The sequence below is a fragment of the Canis lupus genome, chromosome 2, assembly GCF_048164855.1.
Source record: "Canis lupus baileyi chromosome 2, mCanLup2.hap1, whole genome shotgun sequence".
Taxonomy (NCBI): domain Eukaryota; kingdom Metazoa; phylum Chordata; class Mammalia; order Carnivora; family Canidae; genus Canis; species Canis lupus.
In genome coordinates, this window is record NC_132839.1 from 36448274 (window position 1) to 36476041 (window position 27768).

The 27768-nt window shown below is 42.4% G+C and overlaps 1 protein-coding gene across 4 annotated transcripts in view; it reads left to right on the top strand.

Annotated features, from left to right (window-relative positions):
- ATP10A (ATPase phospholipid transporting 10A (putative)) overlaps positions 1-27221 on the top strand; it is a 190583-nt gene extending 163362 nt beyond the window's left edge. For 2 of the 4 annotated variants that reach the window (XM_072795448.1, XM_072795449.1), the window contains exons 12-22: positions 818-921; positions 1015-1141; positions 6584-6768; positions 11658-11985; positions 14955-15031; positions 18269-18394; positions 22247-22447; positions 24927-25007; positions 25084-25188; positions 25600-25787; positions 25925-27221. In XM_072795448.1, the coding sequence (XP_072651549.1) occupies positions 818-921; positions 1015-1141; positions 6584-6768; positions 11658-11985; positions 14955-15031; positions 18269-18394; positions 22247-22447; positions 24927-25007; positions 25084-25188; positions 25600-25787; positions 25925-26540 (2138 nt within the window). In that variant the 3' untranslated portion in view covers positions 26541-27221. The remainder of the gene's footprint in view (positions 1-817; positions 922-1014; positions 1142-6583; positions 6769-11657; positions 11986-14954; positions 15032-18268; positions 18395-22246; positions 22448-24926; positions 25008-25083; positions 25189-25599; positions 25788-25924) is intronic. The other 2 variants (XM_072795451.1, XM_072795450.1) reach the window with 2 other exon arrangements.
- Positions 27222-27768: the final 547 nt, after the last annotated feature.

Here is a 27768-nt window from a genome sequence, read left to right on the forward strand (position 1 = left end):
GTTTACACATGTCTCTTATAGGAGGTTGTTGGAAGGATGCTTTTGTGACATTCCTGTTGCTTAATGAATTGCAACAAAATGCAGTTCCAAACTCAGCCAGCTAGAGCACAGCAGGAAGGTGCAGACCACTTATTTCCCACTGGCCCTGAAACACAGTCATAATATATTTTTATCATGCACAAACTAAAATGCCTTATGCCTTTCCACTCATAATTGGCAGCCCATGAAAATGGCAGATTTAAGAAAGTAAGCATCACCTTGTCATGGATGCCACAGTCAGGTGAGGCTCAGAGTCAGCACTTCTGGTTTGTCAATAAGAAGTAAGTCTGCTCAGCTGTGTCTACAGGAAACAAAAAGAGGCGGCTGTTTGGAGAACTATTAATGGACTTAGTTTTTTCTTTTTAATTGTGGTTAAAAAAAATACCCCACATAACCTAAAATATACCATCTTAATAAGTGACAGTTCAAGTAGTGAACATTGCTGTGCAATAGATCTCCAGAACTTCATCTTGCAAAACAAACACTGTACCCATTGGACAATTGCTCTTGTCTCCTCACCCCCTCAGCCGCTGGCAACCACTATTGTACATTCTGTGTCTGTGAGTATGACTTCATGGGAAGCTAGCCTGGAAGCGGGGTGAGAAATGCTTCCAGGCTGGAACCTCTGGGGTGATACCAACCTCTGATGTGGGTAAGCTACATATGTGGAGTTGTTTCAATGCCATGCAAAGCTACCTGAGGTTTATTGAATGGTCCAGGGCATTCCACTGGACTCTTGTTCTTACTTATCCCTATTTCTGCTTCTAATCCAACCTAGATGATGCCAGAGGAAGGCATCAAAAGAAAATCCGAAGCAAGACTCAGAATTACCTCAACTTGTATGCAGTGGAAGGCCTGCGCACCTTGTGCATTGCCAAGAGGGTGAGTGGGTGTCACCTCCACAAGCATGTGTGCTGACCACTGCCTCCATAGTGCTCAGTGCCTGCGTGGCACTCATCAGTGTGTTTCACATAGGTTCTGAGTAAAGAAGAGTATGCCTGTTGGTTGCAAAGCCACTTGGAAGCAGAATCTTCTCTGGACAACCGTGAGGAGCTTCTTTTCCAGTCTGCCATTCGCCTGGAAACAAACTTGCATCTGTTGGGTAATTATGCACATGAGCATGTGTTGTGCCAAGCAGTATGGAATTTGCAGAGACAGTTCTGGATGGGGAGGTGACATGGCTCTAGTCATTTGGTAGTTCTGCACATGCTTGGCTTGGTTGAAGAATTGCCTGGCCTGATGCTAGCATGGCTCCCAGGCCCAGCCATCCTTGAGAGAACATTCACACCATGGCCTGTTTCTGTGGCCTTCCATGTGCTGTCCGACCAGGCACCCAGTGACAACACCTGGCTTGCCTCCCCTTAAACCCTGCTTTCCCACCAGAAATAGAGATGAGGAATGAGGCTTCTCAACAACTGATGCTTGAAGGGACTCCCTCCACCTCCTACCCCTAAAACAAAAAGAAACTATTGGACTCCAGAAATGGCTGTACTTTACATCTTATGAATGTTTCATAGATTCAATTTGGATGAAAAGAAAAACTTATTTTTACTAAAATGTGTTCATATTTGCTACTGTGTTCATATTAGTATTTATAAGAATGTTTATTTTAATATTTAAAATATTTAATACTAAGTCTGTATTAAAGTAGCTGAGTCTTTGTATATGTACTATGACCATACCAGGAACTGCTTGTGATCAAGCTATATATGCACACACCCCAACCCGTGGTGCCAATAGTCAGATGGTATACCTGGGGCATGAAGAAACTGGAGTCCATCCCTCTTCATTTAATGCAGAAAGGCTGTAATTTATTTGGCCCTATTCCCTGGACAAAGGATCTGGGCTATCTATATATCTATATATGCATATCTAATATAGTAATATATTTAATAGCATAACATACACACTGTATAATATTCTTTTTTGCCTATGGTGTCCTATAGAGGACATGCACTGCTCAAAAAAGCCCCAAGATCCAGATGCCCAGAGACATCATGAGCAATATCCTTGGGGGTGATTAAATAAAACACTTGGAAGACAGCTGTGTTTTTTCTAGCTTGCTGGGTTTTAATTTACCGCACTAGGACTGTTCACATCTAGGAGATGCTTCTCCAAAAGACACTGTTGATCAGATCTGTGGGATAGGCAGGGGTTCGTTCTTGATCCTCCTGGCCTATGGGCAGGTTGTACCTGTCTCACTTCTTCGACCCTTCACTGTGGGCACTCTCTTTGGAGGGCTCTGACTCTTGGATGCAGTAAAATTTGCCTACCCAGTCCCTTCTACCAGTGGGTGATGGTCCCACCCTGTGGATCAGGGCAGACAAAATCTCTTCCCTTTTCCAGAGGGTGAGACCTTAACTGTTTGAGGGCTTGGCTATGAGTCCCCATGCTGTGTACCTGTATTTTTAGGCACTCTTACCTTTCCTTCTTTCAGAGTCTAGGAGCCTTGGCTTGGTTATCTGTCCTATCCTGGCTCTGTCACTTACTGATCATGAGAGCCTGGGCAAGTGACTCAGTCTTTTTGGCATCCTAGTCTCCTTATCTGCCAGGTAATAATCCTGTGGGGGGTGAGCAGAGGGGGTGCAGTGAAGCACTGAGCAAGGTCCAGGCACAGGGTCGAATACTCGGCTGCACGTGGGGATGAATCTTAGGTTACTGCCTCCATATCTGTTACAGCCTAGCTGACCTCTTCTGTACAGACTCCTTCTGGTGATTGGGCATCCATCACCTCCCTTGGCCTCTATGCTGTATCTCTGTTAAGATGTCCTGAATTTTTAATAGCCCTAGAATACCCGAAGTTCATACTGAACTTGAGATCAACTCACCTTCCTCGATCTTTTTCAGAGGAATTGCTTTCTAGCTTGGATTCTGTAATGTTTACTTGGGCAACTATGTAAACATCTAAAAGCAAGGTTTTCTACTCATCCCTGTTCCAGTGTTTTTCTTTTGGGGCTAGGATAATAGAGGTTTTTAGGATCCTGATTCAGCCACATTCTGCTGTCTTCCTCAGTGGATGTTTATCTCCAGGGCACATTGAATGGCTCTGAGAGGAGACAGTGAACCACCAGAGTGCCCCACAGTGGGCACCCGCAGTGTGCTGGAGTCTACTCATGCCTGCTGCTTGAGGGCCTTTTCATACATTTTCAGAAATTTTGCAATCACTGCTGTATTGCATAAATTTTCAAGAATTTTGCATAGCTTTTTGATGCTGTTGGTAGCTTGACATCAGCCAAGGTGAGTATATTTGTACCACAGAAATGGGAAAATACACCAAATCAGCTTCCCTCCTGCTAGCTGGTTGTTAAATACTTAGCATCTCTTCAAGTCTGGGATATTTATTTAGGATTCAAATGATGAAGCCTGAGCTGGAGAGTAGGAGAGCCACCATCACAGCTTTATCTACAGACACTGTGTTCCAAATCCTCACATTAATTTTTGAGAAATGCAAAGTAAACTATTTATATTTTTAATAAGCCCAAAGCCAAATATCCCTTCTAAACCTTTTCATTTAGGTTCTTATATTAAATAACATCAGAGAACTACAAAGAAAGGGTTACCAAGTATACTATGTTCTTGAAATTTTCTTTTCCATAATGTTCTGGCCAAGAGCCAAAATTCAAAGGACAACACTCTGTTCACTTTCCCCAGCATTCCTGTTTGTTTTCCAGTTGTCACGTGAAACTCCCCTCCCACAAAAAGCCACCTGACACATTTGATCACAGTGAAGCATGGTGGCACTAGCTTGAACCCTACTACCTATCCTGTTATAACACTCAAAATGCCAAGTTCTCCCAAGGCTCAAGCTGTAGAGAGGTGGCATTTACTCTAAATTGCATGGATTCCATTACTAATAAGCTACGTTAGAGAGCTGAAGAAAGACCACTATGCTTCCAGATAATTTTTAAAGAACTGTTCCCTGAGATTTACTCTATTCTCAGCCGCATTTCATACTGAGATAGGTATACTTTACATAATTCTCTTTGTGAGTTCAATAATATTTCTGTGTTTGATTCAAAGCTTCACAGAGAGGTTAGGATCAATCCAGCAACCTAGTTAGGACCCATTACTTTGGCCAGTTAGCTCCTGAAATGAAGACGCTTTATTTTTAAGGTATTAGGTTTTCCCCCAAGGACTGGAATTTATGTCAGTCCTTCCCTGCTTTTCTTGGAGGACATTTATCAAGGAGCCCTGGCTGAGCAACTGGTTTACAAAGGTGGAGAGTTACAAGTCCCTTTTGTAGAAAGTGGCTCTCTAGTGAAGGGTGGGTAACTGGTTGAGTTACTCACAAAGTACTGCTTTTGTAGTGGAAGCTTTCCTAGAGCAGCCAGACAGGTCAGAAGTTTGGAGCATGAGACACACTGTGCATAGAATGCTAGCTATTCCCTAGCTAATCTCACCTTTGCTTTCCACATCTATATGATGGGGATAGTTGTAGTACTCACATGTTAGGGATGCTGCAGAAATTTTTGACAATTAATAATTCATCAAGGGTAGCCACCATTATGATTATTCCATACACTGTTATTATTAAGTATGAAAAAGATATTTTTTTAAAGATTTAGAGAGAGAGCACACACGTGCACATGCCCAAAGGGAAGGGTCTGTGGGAGAGGGAGAGAGAAACTCTTAACTAGACTCCATGCTGAGCACAGATCTGATATAGAGCTTAATCTCAGAACCCCAAAATCATGACCTTAGCCAAAACCAAGAGTTGAACACTCAACCAACTGTGCCACCAAGGCTGCCCTGAACAAGACATTTTGAATACATGAAGACAGACATGATCATCTCTCCCTCTTTCCCTAGATATCAGGGAATATATCACAGCAAAAGTGATATATTGGTAGATGTCAACTCTTTTGGATGATTAAAATAGGGAGCCAGAGACCTAGAGCACACACTGTCTCCCCATACTAGAGCTGGGGGGCTAGGGGTTAAGAGAAAGGCCAAGACCAGGTGGCTTTCCAGTGCCTGGGTTGTCAGGGATATGCTTACAGTGCACATGAAGTGTAATATGGTTTTATTCCTAAGTAGACTTTGAAACCCACACCCCTGCCTGATTCTTCTCATGTGAACTCTGATTCAGAGCTGAGGGCAGCTTGGGTACAATATCTCCTCTTCCTTTTTAATCCCTTCCCAGGTTCCCATTAGCCTTATGATACATTCAAATGAGAGGTAAGCCCAGGTCTAACACATTGTACATACGGCATGAGATGAAAAGAGAGAAGACTGACACTTACCCCTGAGGGGGCTTCTAGAGAGCTCTTGATGCTCTGTTTCCTGAGCTCAGGTCTGGTTGAACAGGTATGTGATTTGTGAAAGGGCATTATAGGATATATTTAAGAAATGCACGGTTTTTGTACATGTATTATACCTTGGCTCCACGCTCCCAGCACCTCCCAACATCCGTTCTAGGAGGAGAAGGGGTGTCTTTCTTAGTCATTTCAGGTTGCCATAGCAAAATATCATACATGGGGCAGTTTAAACAGCAGACATTGGTTTCTCACAGTTATGGAGGCTGGAAGGCCCACATCAAAGTGCCAGCCAGTTTGGTTCCTTAAAGAGCTCTCTTCCTGGTTTGCAGATGACTATCTTCTTTATGTATTCTTGAATGGTGGAGAGAGATCATCTCTCTTGTGTCCCTTATTAAAAGGGCACTAGCTCCATTCATAAGTATTCCACCCTCCTTCATAATGCCATCACAACAAGGGTTAGGGCTTCAACCTATGAATTTTGGAGATGGGGGACACATTCAGCCCATAGCAGCCTCAGGGAACAGTGTGACAGGGAAAGGCTGGGCCAATGAGAAGTCCTCAGGCAATGCTCTACTTCTAGAGGGAAGGTAGAGACCATCTCATTAAGTTGACAACAGGAGAAAAATTTAAGCTGACCTGGAGAGCACTTGTCTCCACTGGGTAGAAGATTTGTCCCAATATACAGAGGCCTGCATCGGGAAATTCGCTGTTTATTATGTTTGTGGAAATTACCCATCCTGGATAATGTTGCTTTCAAGAAATAATGGACTTATATAGTCTATTCAGACTGCTAACAGTAAGCATTGCTGAGAACAAATATTGTGGATGTCATTTAGAAGCTGTGTATGGGATGGACAATACTGAGAGAAAATATTGTGGATGTCATTTAGAAGCTGTGTATGGGATGGACAATTTTTAGGACATTTTCATCCTTCAGAATATGGTCATTCCATATTCTTCCTTACAAGCTTTGTTTCTAAGTTGTTATGTTAAAAATTAGCCTTGTGTTGGAAAGCATTGGAAGTGCTTTGTTGTAGATACAAAGAATTATATTCAGTGCCTCAGTTATTCTGTCTCCTTGACTGTGTCAGTGGAGGGAGATACTAAAAGTGTTCACTGCGGTCCTGAAACGATGAATCATCATCCATAGGAGACGGGGAATCAAGCAGGTCCCAGTCTGTGGGGTCATGCCAGTATCTTTGGTACGTTGGCAATGGCATTTGTACCCCATTAGAGTTTGAGGACATGTGAGGAGGGGGCTCACCTACACTTGCACATTTGACCAGGTGCCACTGGGATTGAAGACCGCCTGCAGGATGGAGTCCCAGAAACCATTGCTAAATTGCGTCAAGCAGGCCTGCAGATTTGGGTTCTCACTGGCGACAAACAAGAAACCGCCATTAACATTGCATATGCCTGCAAACTGCTGGACCATGATGAGGAAGTCATCACTCTGAATGCTGAATCCCAGGTATGTAGATTTCCAGGAGGCCATGCTCTTCCTGGGGCAGCTTCATACCCAACTAGCCCCCACAGCAACAGGAATACTTGCCATTTCAGGAAACTGCTGTAAGATGGGCCTTTGCCCTCTCCCTCTGTGTTTGCACCTGTGTTGTGTTTCTGGCACTTACATGTTCTTGTTATATTGCCTAGGAAAATGTGGGATTTGATGGAATTTCTTAATTTCCAAAAGGTGCATCTCTGGACTTTATTAATGCAAAGTTCAACCTGCTTTTTTCTGACCTATTCATGTCAACAATATTGGAGAATTGTTTCATGAGGTCACACAAGTCAGCAAATCAGTCCATTCAGCACTGATGTACCCAGGATAGGATGAGTTGTCTCAGAGATGTCTGGGCACTTAGAGTCTTCATCCAGTCATGTTTATCTATCCAAATCTCCAAATATGTAGGGAGTATCTACTTGTCATAAACCTGGCCTGAGCTCTTATTCTTTGAGTGAGCTCCCACTTGAAACAACTTTTTTAACTGTATGACGAGGTCTGATTCATCAACTTTTTCTCCTATGGATTATCATTTAGCTGTTACATTTAAGATGGGCCTAGTCACAAAGATTTCTCCTGTATATTCTTATAGTTTATTGCATCTTTAGACACATTCCACTCTGTGTAGAATTTTGTATAAGGTATAAAGGTCAAGTCAAACTTCATTCTTCTGCATGTAGCTGACCAATCCAGCACCATTTGTTGAAAAGTCTTTTTTTTTTTCCTTTGAATCGTCTTACTCTTTTGTTGAAAATCAGTTGGTCATGTTTTTTAGGGTCTATTTCTGGACATTCTGTTCTGTTGAACTGATCTGTGTGTCTTTCCTTTCACCAGTGTCATGCTGCTCTATGGGATTTTTTAAGAAGTCTTAAAATTGCTGTGTTTTTTTTTTTTTTTTCTGATTATTCTCTCTGTCATTAGTTCTTCTGTTCCCTTTCCTGCCTGTCTTTGGGTTATTTAAACATTTTAATATTCCATTTTAATGTGTCTCTTTCCTTCGACAACATTGTTTTACTTGGATTCTTTAGCTTCCTTTTTTTTTCTTAGAGATTACAACATGCATACTTAAATTGTCACTGTCTACTTACAACCCGTATTTTGCTACTTCACATAGAATGAAGTAGTTTTGTCCCTCCATGTGTCCTTTTACCCTCTTATATAGTAGGCATCTTCTGTATGATAGCTACAGAGATTGAAATTCTCATCAGATAACAATTTTTGCTGTCAACCAAAAAGCATACTTTAAAGAAGTGTAGAGGGAAGGAATAGCCCATTTTATTTACATAAATATTGACAATCTCTGCCACGCTTCTTTCATCCTTGGTGTTACAAGTGTCCTTGTAGCATTTTTTCCCTCTTCCCTACTTTAGAGTAGGTCTACTGGCAATAGATTTTGTTACTTTTGTTACTTTTCTTTATGATTTATCTCTAAATCATTGTTACCCTATAGCTAATGCATCATTTTTATCTGGATGTTTTTAAATTCTTTTTATTTTGTTTTTAGTTTAAGCAGTTTGATTATGGTATGTTTGGGCACAGATTTATGTGTTTATTTATTGATACTCTGGGATTTGATAAACTGTTTGGCTCTGAGGTTATGTCTTTCACTAAATTTGGCAAATTTTTAGCCATTATTTATTTCTTTAGACACTTTTTCTGTACTGCACTTGCTCTTCTTGTGGAAGATTGATGATATGAAGGTCAGATCTGGTTTGCCTCAAAGCTCTCAAGCTGTCTTCATTTTTTAATTTTGTTTTTCTCTCTTGTTCAGATTGGTTAATTTCTATTGATCTTGGAGTTCACTGGCTTTTTCTTCTGTTATTTCCATTCCATTATTGAGCCCATTTAGTAACTTGTTAAAAAAATACTTTATATGGTTTATGGTTTTAAACTTACAGAAAAATTGCAAAGATAGTATTGACAGTTCCCATATAATCTACACCCAGATTTTCTTAATATTAACATCTTTACAGTAATCAATGAACCAATATTGACATATTATTACTTACTAAAATCTACATTTGGAGTGCCTGGGTGGCTCAGTATATTGAGCATCTGACTCTTGATTTCAGCTCAGGTCATGATCTCAGGGTCCTGGGATCAAGCCCCATATCAGGTTCTGCACTGGGCATGGAGTCTGCTTAAGATTCTCTCTCTCTCTCTCTCCCTCTGCCCCTCCTTGCCTCTAAAAAAAGAATTAAAAAATAAAATCTATCTTATATTTAGAGTGTCTTAATTTTTACCTAATATCCTTTTTGTGTTCCAAGATTCCATATACAATATCACATTACATTTAATTGTCATGTTCCCTTGAGCTCTTATTGGCTTTAGCAGTTTCTTAAACTTTCTGGTTTTGATTACTTGGTAGTACTAGTCAGGTATTTTGAAAAATACTCTTATGTGGGGATTTGTCTGATGTTTTTCTCATGACTAAATAGGGTTTTGAGTTTAGGGGGAAAACTCCATAGACCTAAAGTGCCATTTTCATCATTTTATTACATCATATCAAGAGTACATTCTATCAACATGACTTATAACTGTTGATGTTATATTTGTCAGCTTTCTCCACTGTAAGCCAATTAATTCTACCCATTTCCATATTGTACTCTTTAGAAGGAAGCATCTACGCAGAGTTCACATTTAAAAAGTATGGAGTTATATTCCCCTCAATAAGGACAGAGTATCCACATAAATTATTTAGAATCTGGTGAGCTTTTTATTTTTTAAGGTGTTTTTTGGCTGTAAAAAATCTATTGGTTCTTTATGTCTTCTGTTTTTCTTTTTTTTCCCTGAGACTTTTTATTCATTTCTAAAATGTCCACTCTTATTAGAGCATTTTTATAATAGCTGCTTCAGAGTCTTTTTCTAATTCTGGAATCTATCATATTGGCTTTGGCTTCTGTTGATTGCCTTTTTACACATGCATAGAGAATTTCCTGCTTCTTTGTATTCTGATGAATTTTGGACAGGTAATCCATCCTCTTAGATTCAGGCTGTAAGCTCTGCACAGCCTCTGGATAGTGGTTTTAGTGTCAGTATTATATAGCTTTTGTCAAGCTGTTAGAATATGTCTCACATTTTTGTCATCCCTTAATAAAAGTTTGGAACTTGGGTGACAGTCTATTCCAAGTTCGATTCTCAAAAGTCTTTATTACGCGATTTAGGATTATGGCTATGTGTGCACAACTTGTGGGTGAGTTCAGGAATTAATAAACTATTCTATGGGGTCAGCTGACCAAGGTCTTCCCTCTTCACAATTTTTTCCAGTACTTTCTGGTTCTCTGGGATTCCCCTTTCTAGGCCTCTGGCCAGAAAGCAATGGTTTGAGTTACCTTGCTCTACTTTGTATGTCTGCACCAACACCTCCATCCAAGGCCAAATGGTGGTAGAACAGAAAGAAAAAAAGCAGTAATCTTGCCACTGCAGGACCACAGCTTCTCTGATAGAGCCTTCAGCAGCATGTGATCCTGCTGCCACTGTTAGCAAAATTTCCTGAGGCTGGGTTCAAAAGAATAGAGGAAAAAATAAATAAAAATGGGATATCCACTATCTTCTCTGAGCATTGGGAGTTCTCTTTTCCACTCCTCAAGCCAGAATGGGAAGGCTTCTCCTGGAGCTCTCTCTTTCCCTGCTTTGGCAAACATTTCCTCGTTCCATAATGCTTGGGTACAGACCAAGTGCTTCCAGAGGGAGAATAGAAAACTCACTCACCTGTCCAGTGTGCTTAGAATAATGGTCTTCCTCCCCAGTCCAACAGCTACTATTTATTTTCAAAGTCCTCAAACAGTTACCCAGTGAATTCTGTTTGGCTGCCATAGCTGCATTCAGTGGGGGAGCCAGGGTGGATGTGCTTACTCCAATTTTAGCAGTGCTTTGTGCTAGCCCAAGGAAACTCATGGTGTTTATACGATGAGATCCCACATCCTCTTCCAGCCCTACTTCAGTTATTACCACTCCCAACCCCACCTTGAAAGCATATCTCTCCCTCTTCCTCTTCATTATCTTGTAACACTTTGGCGCATCCTAGTCTATACTGTGATCGTGTGTATGTTCAGCTCCTCCCATTTGTTTGAGGACCAGTAACTCTGTCTTCTCAGTCTTCTTTTCTTTTCTCTTACTTACTTTTCTAAATACAAAAAGTATTATCAGTAAGCATCTACTTAACACAACTGAATTTCCAGAGTCCATTGTAGGAAATTGGTTGCTTACCCTGTGGACTCACTTTCCATAAAGGGCCCAGAACCACTTGCCTTCTCTGGAGTGTGTTTATTCCCAGAATAGCCATGTCTTTTATGTCCCCCGACCCTTCAGTGTCCCCAATAACTTTTCCTATTCTCTCTGGAATCCAGGTACAGTTTTGGAAGGGTATTGCCAATAAAAGCCTCAGTAATTATGCTTCTTAAAATATTTATTTCCCTGGTCGACTGGAGAGCTTAGGAAAACAATAATAATTACACTTCTTTAGAGGATAATCATCACAAGGACTTTTAAAGGGTTTTGTACCTCACAGGTAAATAAGAATGACTGAATAAAAGCCTCAGAGAAGCATAGAGAAGTACACACAAGGCCCCCTCAGCCTAACCAGCCAGCAGTTTAGCCACAGTATAGTCAGGCATTCCAATGTAAAGATAATCTAGTCTAACCTCCACACGGTATGATGGGCAACGAAGTGGGAATCTTATCAAAACCCTAGACAAGCTCATCTTCAATGTGGAAAATCATCTTCAACTAAGTTCTCTTCTGGGCAGCGTCTATAACCTGGTGCCCTTGAGATTATCAAACTATCAGTGTTGAGGTAGGTAACCTAATCTGTGGTGCAGCTGAGTGAACTGTGCTTCCTCTCGTGTCCATTTCAGGAGGCCTGTGCAGCCCTGCTAGACCAGTGCCTACACTATGTGAAGTCCAAGAGCCCTTGCAGCACCCCTCAGAAGACTGAAGGCAACGTGAGCGTGGGGTTCTCCCCTCTATGCCCACCCTCCACATCCACCACCTCTGGCCCCAGCCCAAGCCTCGTGATCGATGGGAGAAGTCTGGCCTACGCCCTTGACAAAAACCTAGAGGACAAATTTCTCTTTCTCGCTAAGCAGTGCCGGTCAGTTCTTTGCTGTCGCTCGACACCTCTGCAGAAGAGTATGGTGGTGAAACTGGTCAGAAGCAAGCTCAAGGCCATGACCCTGGCCATAGGCAAGTATCCAGGCCAGCCAGGCAGGGCCCTGTGAAATGAGTAGCCCCCATCTTATGCAGCTGCTTCCTCTGACACATCTTGGACTTTTCACTTCTTCTATTCTATACTATAAGATAGGGAAACACTTCCTTGTTCTTCTTACTGTTTATAAAATCACACCCAATGCAATAAAATAAGCAGCCTGGTTGAAATATAAAACATAGATTTGAAAACCACAAAAACGGTACAATAGTTAAAGCTATATATATAGAAGGCTGGTAGATTTAAGAAAACAGAGCTTATACTTTTTCTTGGGAGACAAAAGACTAAAGATCTGCTATCCCAGGCAGCCTCTGCCATAGCAGAGCCCTGCAAGCTAAGCATTATCTCAGAACACCTTAAAAAGAAGGCCCTAAAAAAAGAAGAAGAAGGCCCTTTGCAGGTGCTTCTGGTCACCATGAGCCAACTGGAGTCCAAGACTCCATAGTACTGCAAAACCCCAGAGACTTGATGATGATCAGAATCCCCATTACCTCTTATCCTTTGAACTTTACTAATTTTCCAAGACAAGCATGTAATTAAATGAGTCCATCATAAACATGTGAATAGATGCTAAGTCTTACATCATTTCCTTAAGGACCGTGCATCTAATGGTGATCTTTCCTTGAAGACTGTTGGCCTGGAGAGCCTTCTAGGCTCCACTCCAATGCTCAATAGTCCTCACCTACCTCTTCTGAGGGTTTCATCCCCACCCACATCTGGTTGGGGTCCCGCCTCCAGCCAGGTTTGGGGACTCAGCAGCACCACTTGCTGGTGAGGTAGCCTGGAGAAAGGGGTGATCTTGACTCCCAGATATCAAAAAGTTTGGTCTCCCTGAATATAGAATCCATACCTAGGTGAGATTTTGGATCTCACCAATCAATAGTAATTATAGTATTTTCTGCAAAAGATCTGTGACAGCCTCACCTTGTTGATATGGGGATTGCTACCCTCTCACATGGGATGCTTCATTAGGACAGAATTGAAGCTGGTAGAGCCTGGGTCTGAGGTGAGATGACCTTAGTGTGGTTGTCATGGAGACAGCCTTGTACATCCTGAGGACTGTGGTAGCAGCTGTGGAGAGTGAGATGAGCACAGAAGTGAACACATGTTTAGCTATGACTCCCTGGTCCAAGCTATGGGAAGGCCTAAGGAGTGGACCCCTTTCAAGGGAGGCTATCTTAGTCCCACCTTAGCTCTTATGTGTCTGCCTTGGCCTACAGAGCTACCTTAGCAAGTGTTGAGGTGGGTGCTGAGGACTGTGCAGGCTGGATACAGGCTTTTCTGAGATCCTCTCTGGTAGCATGAGGATCATACTCCCTGGGTAAGGCTGTCATAACACATGGAGGAATTAATTACATTTTCACAGCCTGCTCAGTGCCTGGGTCAGCCATGGAATCACTGGTGTATGGTATTTATTAAAAAAAAAAAAAAAAAAAAATGGAGGTAAAGTCTTAGTTGGTTAGAAAAAAAAGAAAAACAAAATAGACTCAAAAGAGAAAGGGAAAGTAATGACCCATTAGAACATTAGCTCATTTCTTGACCTTGAGTGAAAGCATTAATGGCACCTTGTCCCCAGTGTCCAATGGTTAATAATGTAGAGAGAACGTTGTTGTCTGCCATATCTCACTTTGATTGGGACATTCTGGGAAAAGCTGCAGAAATTGTTAACTATTTCACAGAATTTCAGCTTGACAGATATTGACTAAATACTTATGTTGGGTCCAGTGCAATAAAGAATACGAAAAAAATATCACAGGACAGAGACTTCCTATAGCTAGGTTATAAATTACTCTGACTTGTATATCTGCACTTTTTGTATATTTGAAACCTGGGAGGTACTCTGTGATTTGGGCCCTTCTGCCCTATTCCCAAGTGACAATGACTTTAAGTCTATGCTTGCTTTTCCCCAAAGGTGATGAGATCTCTGACCTATGTCCTGTGTTCCTAACCATTTTCTGTCAGCAGCTTCACTGAATAAATAGAAGTACTTTTTTTTTTTAAGATTTTATTTATTTATTCATGAGAGAGAGAGAGAGGCAGAGACACAGGCAGAGGGAGAATCAGGCCCCATGCAGGGAGCCTCATGTGGGACTCGATCCCAGATCTCCAGGATCACACCCCGGGCTGACAGTGGTGCTAAACCGCCGAGCCACCAGGGCTGCCCTAGAAGTCCTTCTTTATCACAGGTTTAGAGGGCCCAAAGGTAAGCACAATACCTTACCTTACCTGATTACCTAGCTGGTAAGCAGCATACAAAAAGAGCTATACAGTTTGCTGGGCAGAATTTAACCTCCTTTGTTCAGTTTAGAAAGCTGTTCATGGGGCAGCCCCGGTGGCCCAGTGGTTTAGCACCGCCTTCAGCCCAGGGTGTGATCCTGGAGATCTGGAGTCCAGTTCTGCATCTGGCTCCCTGCATGGAGACTGCTTCTCTCTCTACCTGTGTCTCTGTCTCTGTCTCTCTCTCTCTCTCTCTCTCTCTCTTTCTCTGTGTCTGTCATGAATAAATTTTAAAAAATAAAAATAAGAAAGCCATTCATGTGAGCATGAACTAGAATAGCCTTTACTGATATGTTCTACATATGATAAAGGCTAGAGCTCCATAAGTAATGATGACGATGATGATAGCATCTTTATTATGACAGACACTGTATTAAAGACTATAATTATGTGAGCCAATAATGTAGAGTGAGTACTAAACAAAATGGTAACCATGCTAGCCTGCTTTCTGAAATATCTCTTGATGTGACTGGCAGTTCTAAACCTCACAACATGTTTGTTCTGACTGCTTTACTCAATTTTCCCAGGGCAGACTCTGCGCTGCCTCTTCCTCACTCATCCCCACGACCCTTTCACAGGACTCACTCAGTAGGGACCCCATGAAGATCCATCAAGCCCTTTGATTCTGTGCATCCCAACTCAAACGATTCTTCTATCTGTGCTTTTCTAGGAGATGGAGCCAATGATGTCAGCATGATCCAGGTGGCAGATGTGGGTGTGGGAATCTCGGGCCAGGAGGGCATGCAGGTAAAGACTGATCCCGGCTGTCCTATATGACCAAGTGGCCTACTGTTTTACCTTCCCATGGCTTTTTCCAACAAAGCTAAAGGGTTGGCCTTCAGTACAATATGATGCTCACCTTCTGCTAAGCCAGTAGTAGAAGATAAGGTATAATGGCTAGTTCTTCATGTTTATGAAGCAGTAAATAGCTTTGCCTACATCAGTAAGCAGATTTTTGTGAAATAAGTGGCACAGAGTGAGGCAAGGTGAGTCATCACCTTCTCTCCGGCTGTTTATGGCTCATCCTTGGAAGAAGGCATGATTTACTATTCCTGAACATTAGGGATACCACGTAAAAAAATGACTCTGCTGTAGGACTGTTGGAACTTGGTATCACTATAAAAATGGAATGTAGCCATCTTGACTCACATGAAAATTTATCTCTGCCTTTTTCATTTGTCACTAGGTTGGTCCTCAGCATGTGATTTAGATGTTGAACAACTGAGTTCATTAAAAATAACTTTCTTCTAGATGCAGTATTACAACAATTTCCAACATTTGATTAACTTTGAATCATATTTTTTTAACTTGGTGGAGAGTTTAGAGAACACGTATCTAGTTTCCTTCTAATCCTTCTAAAAATCCAGAGTTGGTCACCATTTAGTCATTGGTTGATTTAATCATTGATGCAATCAATAGTTGTTCAGGAACTTTTACATGTGCCAAGGCTGATGCAGAACTCATTAATTTTCTTACCTGACATTAAAATAACAGTAAGTTGGAAAGTCCCAAGCTAGAAACACAGTAGTTCCTCTTGCCCCATCCTCAGTATGTACCTTACTCTCCTCTTGCCCTTATCTGACGAGAGTCACTGTGCAATATTATTCGTGTAGTTTTAGTTCTTCCACAGAATTGAAAATGCAGCCCAGGGTTGGACTCATCCTGGCCTTTAAACACTGTATGCATGGGGAGTGAATAGGTGAACAAAGTCATTGGTTCATTTCTGATGTTTTCATCATTACCTCCACTGTAGCTGTTTCCCATAGTGAAGAGCTGACCAAGGCAGTGCCTGTATATAGCATATGCAGAGAAATGCACCGAGTAAATATATTTTGTATGAAAGACTCCCAGATATGTGGATGGGGAGGGGACTGAGTTACCCTCACTGCTCACTCCCCCAAGGCAGGGCCAGTGCAGATATACACTTCAAACCATGTGAAAAGTGATGGGAACAGCTAAATGATAGGGCACATACTAAGATGAAGCTTTGTGTGGGTATAACTTCTAGGTAGGATGTAGTTGGATAGTTCTGCATTTATTTAAAGCTATATTTTTTATTGAGGATACATTATGTAAGATGATGGTAAGGTCTGATACCTTTCCTTCCTGTTCCAAGTGCTCAGGTTCCCAGGGAATATTTCCCTATTTGCATTTTAGTCAATCCAGTAAGCAAAGGTGAGTCCTTTGGAAGATGGACTTTGTGGAATGCTGTGATAACACAGACACTAGGAATCTGAGCAGAGTCATCAAGAATGAGTAAGGGTGTTTGGAGCTCCCCAGCTTAGCCAAGGTGGGAAGCTTATCCCAGTTAGGCAAAGGAGATCCTGCATCTCCATGAAGCTTGGTCTTCGTGGGGTCATCTGGTCCACTGTGTTTATTGAGCATCCCATGGGGCCAAGCACAACTGGGAAGTCAGGGTGCAGGGTGATAACAACATCTACTAACCTAGCTCTCATGGAATGTCCAGAAAAGCTGGGAAGATGCGTACATATTTTAAATGTACACAAATAGTTAAAATTGTAATAAATGCTATCAAAGAGAAACACTGGTCTTGGTGTTGAGTATTTCATAGGAAGATCTAATCTAGCTGGGAGCATTTTGGAAGACTGCCTTATTGGAGAGACAAACAGTGGGTTTAGGCCTAAATTTGGAGGTGGGAAGGAGTGGCAGAAGGCTGGAAAGGAGTACACAAAGCCTTCAAACCCCAGTATTGACAGGAAGAGGTATATAAACAGTATTTGCTTTGAATACTGTGCATCCCAACTCAACTTGAATCCTTAACTTTTGGCTTAGGAAGAAGACCATTCAAAGGCTTCACACTTTTCTGTCACGTATAATGACATTATTCTGTTCCACCAGAGCGACTGCATCAAGCATGATCTAACTCTTTTCAAGGAGTTATTTGATTAGAGGGAAATCAGTTGAATTTTAAAAGCAGACTTATATTTTTGTGTAGAACAATCCTCCAAAAATAAGCAGAAATCTGTCTTTTCCTGACATTTTCTTTGACTTTTTTTTTCAAATAGAGAAATTCATTATATGGTGGGTTCTGAGTTATTTTGGGTACAAAAGGTGTCATTTTGATGGCATTTGTCTGGTCCACTTAGTTTAATTGTATAGAGCATGATACTAGTGAGGTGAGTGGATGCTTCTGCCCCCAGTCATCTGCCCTTTCCATGGAGGAAACCTGCTGTCCCCACTCCCTCTGGGTGGAGTAGACACCCGTTGCCCTTTTGCAGCTTCCTAGGACTGGGTTATATGAAGGCCAGCAGAGCCATGGCTTTGCTTATCACCTGTGGCTCCTGAGGATAAGTACCCAAAACACATCTCACAAGATGGCCAACTGCTTGTATCTGATTCATACAAAAGGAAAAGGGGCAGCTTTGGCTCATCTTTGAGTTGAGATCCTAATATGAATGAAACATAAGGAGGGTGGAGAATAGCAGGGAAACTGTGTATATTTCTGGGTTTGGGTTTTTTTGTTTTTTGGGTTTTTGTTTTTGTTTTTTTTTGTTTTTGTTTTGCTTGAAGAAAGCATGAAAAAACAAAAACTTTTAAATATTTTTATTTATTTATTTATTCAGAGAGAGAGAGAGAGGCAGAGACACAGGCAGAGGGAGAAGCAGGCTCCATGCAATCCCCGGGACTCAATCCCCGGTCTCCAGGATCACACTCTGGGCTGCAGGCGGCGCTAAACCGCTGCGCCACCAGGGCTGCCCACAAAAACTTTTAAAAATCAGCTACATATATTTGAAATCTTAAATGAATTCTGTAAAATGATATCCCTGAACTAGAGTGCTTGTTGAAATTGATTTTTTTTTATTTGAAGGAAATAATAAGGGAAACAGGTAAAGTTAGCCTTGGCCTGTCACATGCACATTGTGTTTGAAACTGAATTTCTCCATGTCTTGTATTTGGGAGAGATATGACAGATTTTAGACGGCGTAACTTGTCACTGATAAAGGAACTTCTTTCCCTTTCAAGGCAGTGATGGCCAGCGACTTCGCAGTGCCAAGATTCCGATACCTTGAGAGACTCTTAATTGTTCACGGACATTGGTGCTATTCCCGACTTGCCAATATGGTGCTGTACTTCTTCTACAAAAATACAGTAGGTATTTGACATTTCTGGTTTCTAGGTTTTTGAATCAAAAAGCCTGAGCTATGTCAAACCATCACCTGAATGTAGTCATCTGACCATCCCAGAGCTTCCTGTTGGTTCCATCCTCCTTGACTTTTGTGAACTTACCCTGAGCCTGGCCTGGCCTTCTACCCGATAGGCTCAGAAGTCTAACTTCCAGACACATGAAGGTTAGTTGCACCCCTAAGGGAGAAGGTTGTGGAAACAGACTGATCAAACAAGAATGTCCATTTAGTGCTTTATAATAAGAAGTGGGGGAATCATGAGTTACAGTGGTCCATTCAAGGTCACACAGCTAGTGAGTAGTCAAGGCATTTGACCCCAGTTCATCAGATTCCTCACTCTTAACCACTCTGTTAATGTTTCCTAGGAGCAGACTGGTGAAGTGTCCACAGATAAGAATCCTTTAATCCGTGCTCTCTGTAGAGCAGACAAGGAAATCCAGTGATAAGCAGAAGTGTATTGGCAGTGCTAGAATGTGAATGAGAACACTTGGTCATGTTATGATTGCAATACCAACACTGGCCCAAGTGTGTGAGTCCCCTGGTCAGGACACAGGTGCAGGGCCCAAGACACAGGGCCACCAGCAGGGCCTTCCCCACTTTCTCCTGTGCTGGCAAGGCAGATGTGTCACCTTCTGGCCAGCTTGTCTATAATTGACCCTCCAGTGAGTTCATGTGCAGGCCTGGCTGGCTGATTACAATTCTGTCTCCAGAAACTCTAATCTTGGGCCCTATTCCAGTTCATGTAGATCCTAATGTATAACTTTTAGATCTTTTATTACTAAGTCCTTGGCAGACAGGTGTCTTTCTCCATAGCCCTCCAGGATGGATTCCATGGCCATTTTAGAACCCTGCTCTACCTCTAGATAAGTGATGGACTGCTAAGAAGTTGCTAGTTGCTACTTGTTGCTCTTGTCTCTAATAGCTTGTGGCTGAATGTACAAATAAGGAGATAAAAAACTCTTGGGGTAAGTGATCTTTCAGGGTAGTCCCACAAATCTACCACATTGGATGCTACAATTCCAGTGTCAAGATCTTCCTATACTCTTCTAAATAAACAAAATACAATAAATTAAAACATATGTGTATGTGTATATATATATATATATATTTTTTTTTTTTTTCTAATTCCATTAAAAACTCTCCATGCTAACTCTAAACTGCCATCAGTGCACCTCTTGGTCATGTCCTTGTTTGTTCTGGAGATTTAGACCTATCTATTTTTTCCAAACCTCTTGCCCCTTCACCCTCATCCATTTTTCTTTTTTTTTTTTTTAATTTTTTATTTATCTACGATAGTCACACACAGAGAGAGAGAAAGAGAGGCAGAGACACAGGCAGAGGGAGAAGCAGGCTCCATGCACCGGGAGCCCGACGTGGGATTCGATCCCGGGTCTCCAGGATCGTGCCCTGGGCCAAAGGATCCCAACCCTCATCCATTTTTCAAAATGTCTTCTAGCAAATGAATACTCAGAAACTCAGCACCAATCATGGCATTTTGATCTGTTGGGTCCTGGAAATTAATTCTGATTAGGTTCTGCCTGGGAGTCTATCCAAGGAAGTCTGTGCCACACCACCCTTGGCCTTTGGCCAATTACTCCCCACAGTCTCCTGGCATTGCATCCCCAGAGCTGAGGCTCCATGCATATAGTTGCAAACCTAGAGGTTCTCAGTTACCAAAGAAGTAGATGGATGCCTGAGTATAGATTAGTGGTGCAGGGCAGATGCGACCCCAGCTCTGTTTCTGTCATTAATTTCTATGCAATCTTGAGCAAGTTATTTGGTCTCTAGGGGTTTTATTTCCTTTATTTGAAAACAAAACATGAGAGTTGAGCTCCTCTCTCCATAATTCCTCATGAAAATTTTACCATCTTGGGAGGGAATGGAGGAGGGAGGAATTCAGCATTTCAGTTGCAAATGAGTGCAGAGTAGCCACCTGAATGGGCACAGCCTGCTGCCTGCCTTGATGAATCTGTCCTCAGGGAGGGCATGAGAAGAGGGGGTGTCTGTCTTTATTCCAGATAAGATGCAGGGTCTCTGTTCACAAGCACTTAATCTAGTTGAGAAGTGCAAGGACAATTACCCTGCCCCCCAAAGTGAGAATTCATTAGTTTTAGTAGTAAGTTGGTCTTCCTTTCCAAAAAAGAACAGAGAAAAAAGCTTCCATAGCAACAGTAGTTTGGGAAGAAGGCTTTTTGGTACTACAGGAAAAAAAAAAATCTCAATTATCTAAGTACTTCTCCTCCTCTTTCTCTTGACTCCAGTTGCTCACTGATGACTCATTATGCAGAGCCTGTGGGGGTGGGTGAGAGAAGTCAGCTGTGGGAGTGACAAGGGAAGAAAGTCAATGAAAAACCCAAGTTTGTCAGTTTTCAGTGTGGAAGGGAAAAGTTGCATTAAGTCAGATTGAAACAAGACTTGGAGCATATGTGTCATTTTTTTTTTTCTGATCTTCAGACCAAGCCAATTTCAGGTCCAAAAACCAAAGTTCAGAGAAGTGACTGAGTCAAGGTGAGAACCAAAACCCAGGCCATTTACCTGTGGTCCCAAGCAGAGAATATTCTTCCACCTGGGAGTGTCCTGCCCTCCTGTCCTTGGGAGGGTCCATGCCCTCCAGGCCAAACAACAAGTGGTTTGAGCAAGTCAGGTTTATTACTCCTACGATGACCGTAGTCAAGTCATTTAACATCATGGGCATGAGTGTTCTTTTTCTGAATGGAATAAGCACTCTGGCCCTGCTTGAACCTCAGAGGAAGTAGCTCTACGACCCTCTGTAAAAACAATAAATCATAAGTACCTACAGTGTACAAGGAGACCTCATGACTACTTTAAATGCATAAGTTCATGAATCCTCACAACAACCCAGAGCTAAGTACCATTGGGATGCCCATTTCATGGATAAGGACACTGAGACAGAAGGGTGTTAAATGATCTATGCCAAAGTATACAGTTAATAAGTGTAAATGCTTTGTCATTGCTAAATTCCCATGCCCCCATGTAAATGCAGTAAGCCACTGATGTTTAGTGATCAAGTAATAGGGGATCCACCCAACTCCTCCTACTGAGCTGAAGAGGCTGTTCAACTTCTCTTCTGCTCACTTTCCTGTTTAGCAAAGCAGGGGTAGCTTTAAGAACCAGTCATAATACTATACCTCACCTGCAAGCAGAGTACCCAGTAGATACCTGGGCTTGGTCAAGGCAACAATGTTGGTATCATCATTGACTTTGCTGCTGTGCTTATATATGTCCTCCCTGCCATGGGAGTCAATAATTGTCCATGGTTAATTATCAGAAATAGTATGTAACAAAACAGAGAGGTAAGATCTGGGATGTAGAATAGGTAGGTTTCATTTAGGATCACAGAGGAGAGCTACTAGGGAAGAAGATGTATGAGCAACCCTAGATCTTGCTGGACCTTTATGGGGAATTCCTATACTCAGCTGGACCTCATCTCCTCAACTGGCCATGGGATCATGGTACAGAATTTGTCCTGTGAAGTTAAGAGACTGTCAGGAAGGGCTTAGCCAGCACTTTCATAAGTGCTCAATAAATGCTATTCCACCCAGTCTGCATTTCTTGTGAGCCGGTGCCAGTGTCACTTCTCCATGGGCTGTCCTTGGGAATTCCCATCTCCCCTTCATGCTCAAGGGAATGAAGAGGAAGAGAGAGGGCAGCTTTGGAGGGCTGTCTTTGGAGAAGATTTCTGCCTATAGATTTAGTCCTTATAGACAAATTCTACAAAACCTCTACCTCCTTTGGATGCTAATCTACAAAGACATTTAAGAATTGCTTGTCCCCACTCTGCCTTTCTTGATTTCAGATGTTCGTGGGCCTCCTGTTTTGGTTCCAGTTTTACTGTGGCTTCTCTGCATCTGCCATGATTGACCAGTGGTATCTGATCTTCTTTAATCTGCTCTTCTCATCACTTCCCCAGCTCGTGACTGGGGTACTGGACAAGGACGTGCCAGCTGATGTGCTGCTGACTGCACCACAGCTCTACAAGAGTGGCCAGAACATGGAGGTGAGGCTCCCCTCCTGCTCCCAACTCCTATTTCTTGGTCCCCCCACCCTCCACATTCGCCTTACAGAAAGTGCAAGTGTCCACACTTCCCTTTACATGGATACCCTGAGAGAAATTGTTAAAATTTTGGAAAATGACCAAGAAGGAGCTAAAAAATGGATTCTCTCTACTTGATTGTGCTTGTATTAAGTAGAGTGAGGTTATTGGTTAGAGTGATCATGGTATATGCTATGTCCAAACCAATCAAGATGTATACATTAAATGTATGCGGTTTTTGTGTATCAGTTTACCTAAAAAAAAAAGGGGGGGGGGCAAGATTAATAGAAAAAGTATACTGATGTGAAAAGTCTCTACACCAACAGTTTCCAGGAGCCCAAGGAAAGTTCACTTGGATTGAAAGGTGGAATCATGTGGATCACTGCCTCCTGAGCAGGGATTTTTTTTTTCAAGTCATAACCAGTTTTATTGCAAAAGGACCCTGTACACATTTATCAATTCTAGTACCTTAATAGCTACCCAACAAGTCATTAACATACAGAAACATGCATCATGAGAAGCAAGAAATATCACCCATCCCTTCTGCATATTAGCAACTTGTCACTCCTGAGCAACAGCACTCACATCACTGAGGTCTGTGAACAGTCACTTTTCGCATTCATCCTGAGTGAAAGATGGAATGACTTAAGTACAAATGCAACATATTATAAACAACTTCTTACAAAAAAAGTCACAAATTAAACCAAAGTATTTTACAGAATTTACTACAAAACACCATAAAAACTGCCTTCACTTAAGCTCTCTCTCCCCGTATCCGGCGAGCCAACTGGATGTCTTTGGGCATGATGGTGACACTCTCAGCGTGAATGGCACACAGATTAGTATCTTCAAATAAACCCACCAGGTATGCTTCACTGGCCTCCTGAAGCGCGCCAATTTGAAATCCTGGGCGATCTCCCTCACCAACCTCTGGAAAGGCAGCTTCCGGATCAGAAGCTCGGTGGACTTCTGGTAACGGCGGATCGGGCTACGGTCCCAGGCCTGTAGCGATGAGGTTTTTTCACCCCGCCGGTAGAAGGGGCACTTTTCCAGGAGGCTTTAGTGGCCAGAAACCCCCTCAAAATGTGGTTTCTTTTGAATGGGAGTTAACCAGAAGATAAACCCATAGGGAACCCATTGAGAGAATAAGTAAATACAAACAGATATAAATACATGTTTACATCAATTCACTGCATAGATTGACATGCTAATTACCAGCTATTCCTACAGTAAGCCCTCTAAATTCTTCTCTTTGTTAGTTGGAATTACCGTATATTTGCAGAGGGAAGGGAACTCCCTATCTCTTATAACAGTGTCTGATTTAGAATTTGTTTACTTTTGAGTTGGCTTGCCCTGATTACCTTCATTGACATTGGGTTCCCTCTGAGTCAGGCAGCAGGGGTGGGGCTGTGGGGTGCGGCCAACTGAGGTTCAGGCAGATGAGGAAGGCCTCTGCTTATTACCTGTCACTGGAGAAATTCCTGTACTCAGCCAGTGGCTGGGGCTGCCGGGGAACAAAACACAAATAGTGTGTCTTATGGAGCTAGGGGACTGAAAGAGGGGCCTCGCCAGCACTTTCTTAAGTGCTCAGTAAATGTTCATTCAGTCCAATCTACTTTTCCTACAGGCCAGTACCAGCCCAGCTGCTTAGGACCTCAGAGTCGAATACAAATCTGGTTACCCAGTAAATGAAGGCTTGATCAGTCCATATCAAGGTCATTTTTGCCTTCAGTGTACAGCTTTTTTAACATTAAACACTTACATGATCTTAATTTAAAGACTCACTTTTAAGAAACATTCCAAATGACTCCCTAACAAAGGGGTCAGCAACACATACCCTGACAAAGTAGGTATGGAAGACCTCAAATTGGAGCAGGATGTCCAGAATTTGAGGTGCTATGCCTACTGTAGGAAAATGCTCCATCAGCAGTGCCTGGGTGGCTCAGTCAGTTAAGGGTCTGACTCATGATTTCGGCTCAGGTCATAATCAGCATGGGTCTTGGGATTAAGCCCCACGTTGGGCTCCATACTCAGCAGGGAGTCTGCTTTAGATTCTCTTTTTCTGCCCCTCCCCCTGCTCTCTCACAAATAGATAAATAAATCATTTTAAAAATGCTCCTTCATAGGATTTAGGAATTGACTTTATCTGTCTGCTGTCGACCTAGAACTAGAGTAGCTGGTCTTGTGGACAGATCCTCTCAATGATTGACTCAGCTATAGATGAAGCTTCTGCAGACACTTGTGCAGTGTTTTTTTTGTTTTTTACCCAGCCTCTGGGACTGAGACTGGTATAGGGGCTTTTCACATCACTTGCCAAAGTCCTGAATTAGCAAGTTGCCCTGGGGTGCTTATCTTGTACATTGATGGCCTTGTAGATACTGGAAGACATCATTTGAAGAGATGTGCACTTTCCTTTAATCTCTGTGCTTGTTTTGTGTCTTAGGAGTATCGACCACGCACGTTCTGGTTAAATATGGCTGATGCTGCCTTCCAGAGCCTGGTTTGCTTTTTCATTCCTTACCTGGTAAGTTGGCACCTGACAGTCTTTCTCACCAGCTTCATCCAGTGACCCACAGATACAGGACTCTACTGTCTTTCAGGCCTATTATGACTCAGACACAGATGTGTTTACCTGGGGAACTCCCATCACGGCAATCGCACTGTTCACCTTCCTTCTGCACCTGGGTATTGAAACCAAGACCTGGGTAAGAGCTGTGGGCATGATCCCAAGGGGTCCTGGTGCTGAGGACCCCATATTCCCAGAAAGACTCTATGACATCTAGAGGATTTCTGAGCAGACAGGTGACTGCAAAGCCAGTTTCACCATGGAGAAGGGAAATAAACACATGGGCCCTTCACATGTACTCAAGCCCCTAGTGTGGGAACTGCATGCTGCATCCTGACTTGTGTCTTCACCTGGGTAGCACTTATCATACTCCTGACTTCATCTCCCTGATGTGTCCAGGCTGGTCCATATATGCCAAAGGCTTTGTCAAGCCCTCCTGGCTGCCTATGCCATAGAACTGTGTTTTCATGAAGCTCTTAGAACAGCTACCCACTGATGGATGACCAGTGCATTTTTGTTGACATAAATACCCATTCTCTTTCTCCCTTAGACCTGGCTTAACTGGATAGCTTGTGGCTTCAGTATCCTTTTATTTTTCACTGTGGCTTTGATTTACAATGCTTCTTGTGCAACGTGTTATCCTCCATCCAACCCTTATTGGACTATGCAAACATTACTGGGCGACCCCGTGTTTTATTTGACTTGTCTCATAGCACCTGTTGCTGCACTGCTTCCCAGGTGGGTATCAAGGACAGTGTCCTTCAAGTCCTAAGCAATCTCTGAGAGCCTTCTCAGGCCTGTTTCTGTACTGTAAATGTCTCAGAAAGCTCAAAGGCACCACCCATAGATGACTGTTTTTTATATGCTCTTTCCAGATTGTTTTTCAAAGCTGTGCAGGGGAACCTTTTCCCCACCCAACTTCAACTGGGGCGCCAGCTGGCCAAGAGGTCTCCCAAGAAACTAATTGCTCCAAAAGAGACCTTTGCTCAGGGACACCTCCTAGGAGAACCCAGGACCGAATCATCAGAACAGAGGAGCATCAAAACCTCTGGACCCCTCTCCCAGGACTGTACCTCACAAGCATCTTGGCATGTGCAGCAACCAGCCTGCTCCCCAGAGGCTAGTGGGGAGCCCAATGTGGTGGACATGAATATGCCCTTAAGGGAGGACATTCTGCTAGAGGAACTGAGTGGTCAGGCCCCAGGGTCTGTGCCAAGGGAGGCTATTCTGGAAGGGTGTTCTGGAGCCTCCAAGATGAAACCCACAAGTACCAGCAGGACAGCCCCCTTGTCATCCATTTTCAACCTGCCCAATTTTAGCTCACTCAACTGGATTTCCTCCTTCTCACTGGTCAGTGGGCTGGGAAGTATCCTACAGTTCTCTCGAAACAGTTTACAGATGGACAAACAGGACAGCGAGTTCCTCCCCAGCCCACCTCAGCCAGACCAAGATCTGTGTGGCTTAAGTGGGCAGACCACTGACTACTTCTAGGAGCATCTTCCAGGGACTGCAGCTGATGGCAGTAGAAGTGAATACCTTGAAATGGCCTCTCTCTCTCTCTCTTTCTTTTTTTTATGACTTAGATGTTAATATTATTTATGTTTATTATTTGCACAGAAGAGTTCTAGTGAGATATATTTTATGTTTCCAAGGCTAACACAGGAAATGAAAGGTACCAAAAAAGAAACTTTATTTTTTAAAAGTTCTAAGTAGAATATATTGAAAAGAGCTTTAACATATATAAAAGTTTAAAGAGTAACACTTGAAAAGTGTATTTAGATTTATTTTTTCATCTCATTTTGTAAGAAAATGCAATATGATTGATTTTCTTCAACATGCATGACTTTGGCTTTCCCCACGTGAAAATGTGTGTATGAGCCCTGTGAATCTTAGGTGTGTGTGGATAGCAGTGAGGGGAGATGACAGGGCAAGCATTCAACTTCTTTGTCCTTGTCCTTTGTTCCCCCACCCTGCCTCTACAAACCTGAGAAAGCTTGGCTCTGTTTCACCCAGAAAACGGAAAGAAAGAATGCATGCATAGAGTTCACCCCAACGTTGAAGTCTACGCAGGCATTCTGTAAAGGTCACCTTGTAGGTATTACAGTCCCTTTGTTGGGTCTTGCCTGTCAAAATCATAACAAGCAATAAACAACCTTCACTTTGCAAAAAGAATGTGCCCTGTTGCCACTGTTTTATGAAGTTATTAATATGTTACCTAATAGCATGTTCTGAGTACCACAGGATACTTCCTCTTCTCAAGTCCTTTTAGATACAATGAAAGATATAGCTGGGTGTCATGCAAGTTAAACACTAAATATGATACTAGGATACACCATAGCTCCATATACCAGGCTATTAGGACCATGAGACCCTTCTTGCCAAGGAGCTAGACTTTTTAAGTATCTTTAGACATTTTTCTTACGACTCATTATTTCTATTTCTTTGAACAGAGGGAAAAGGAAGGAAAATATCTGAAATATCCAAGGCAATTAATTGTATAGCATTTCCTCTTCAAAGACCTCTCTTTGCACTTAAAAAAATGTTTTTGTTTAAATTCAATTTAGTTAACAAACAGTGTATTATTAGTTTCCTGGGTAGAATTTAGTAATTCATCAGTTGCATATAACACCCAGTGCTCGTTCCATCAAGTTCCCTCCTTAATGCCCATCACATAATTACTTCATTCCCCCCACACCCCCTTCCCTTCAGCAACCCTCAG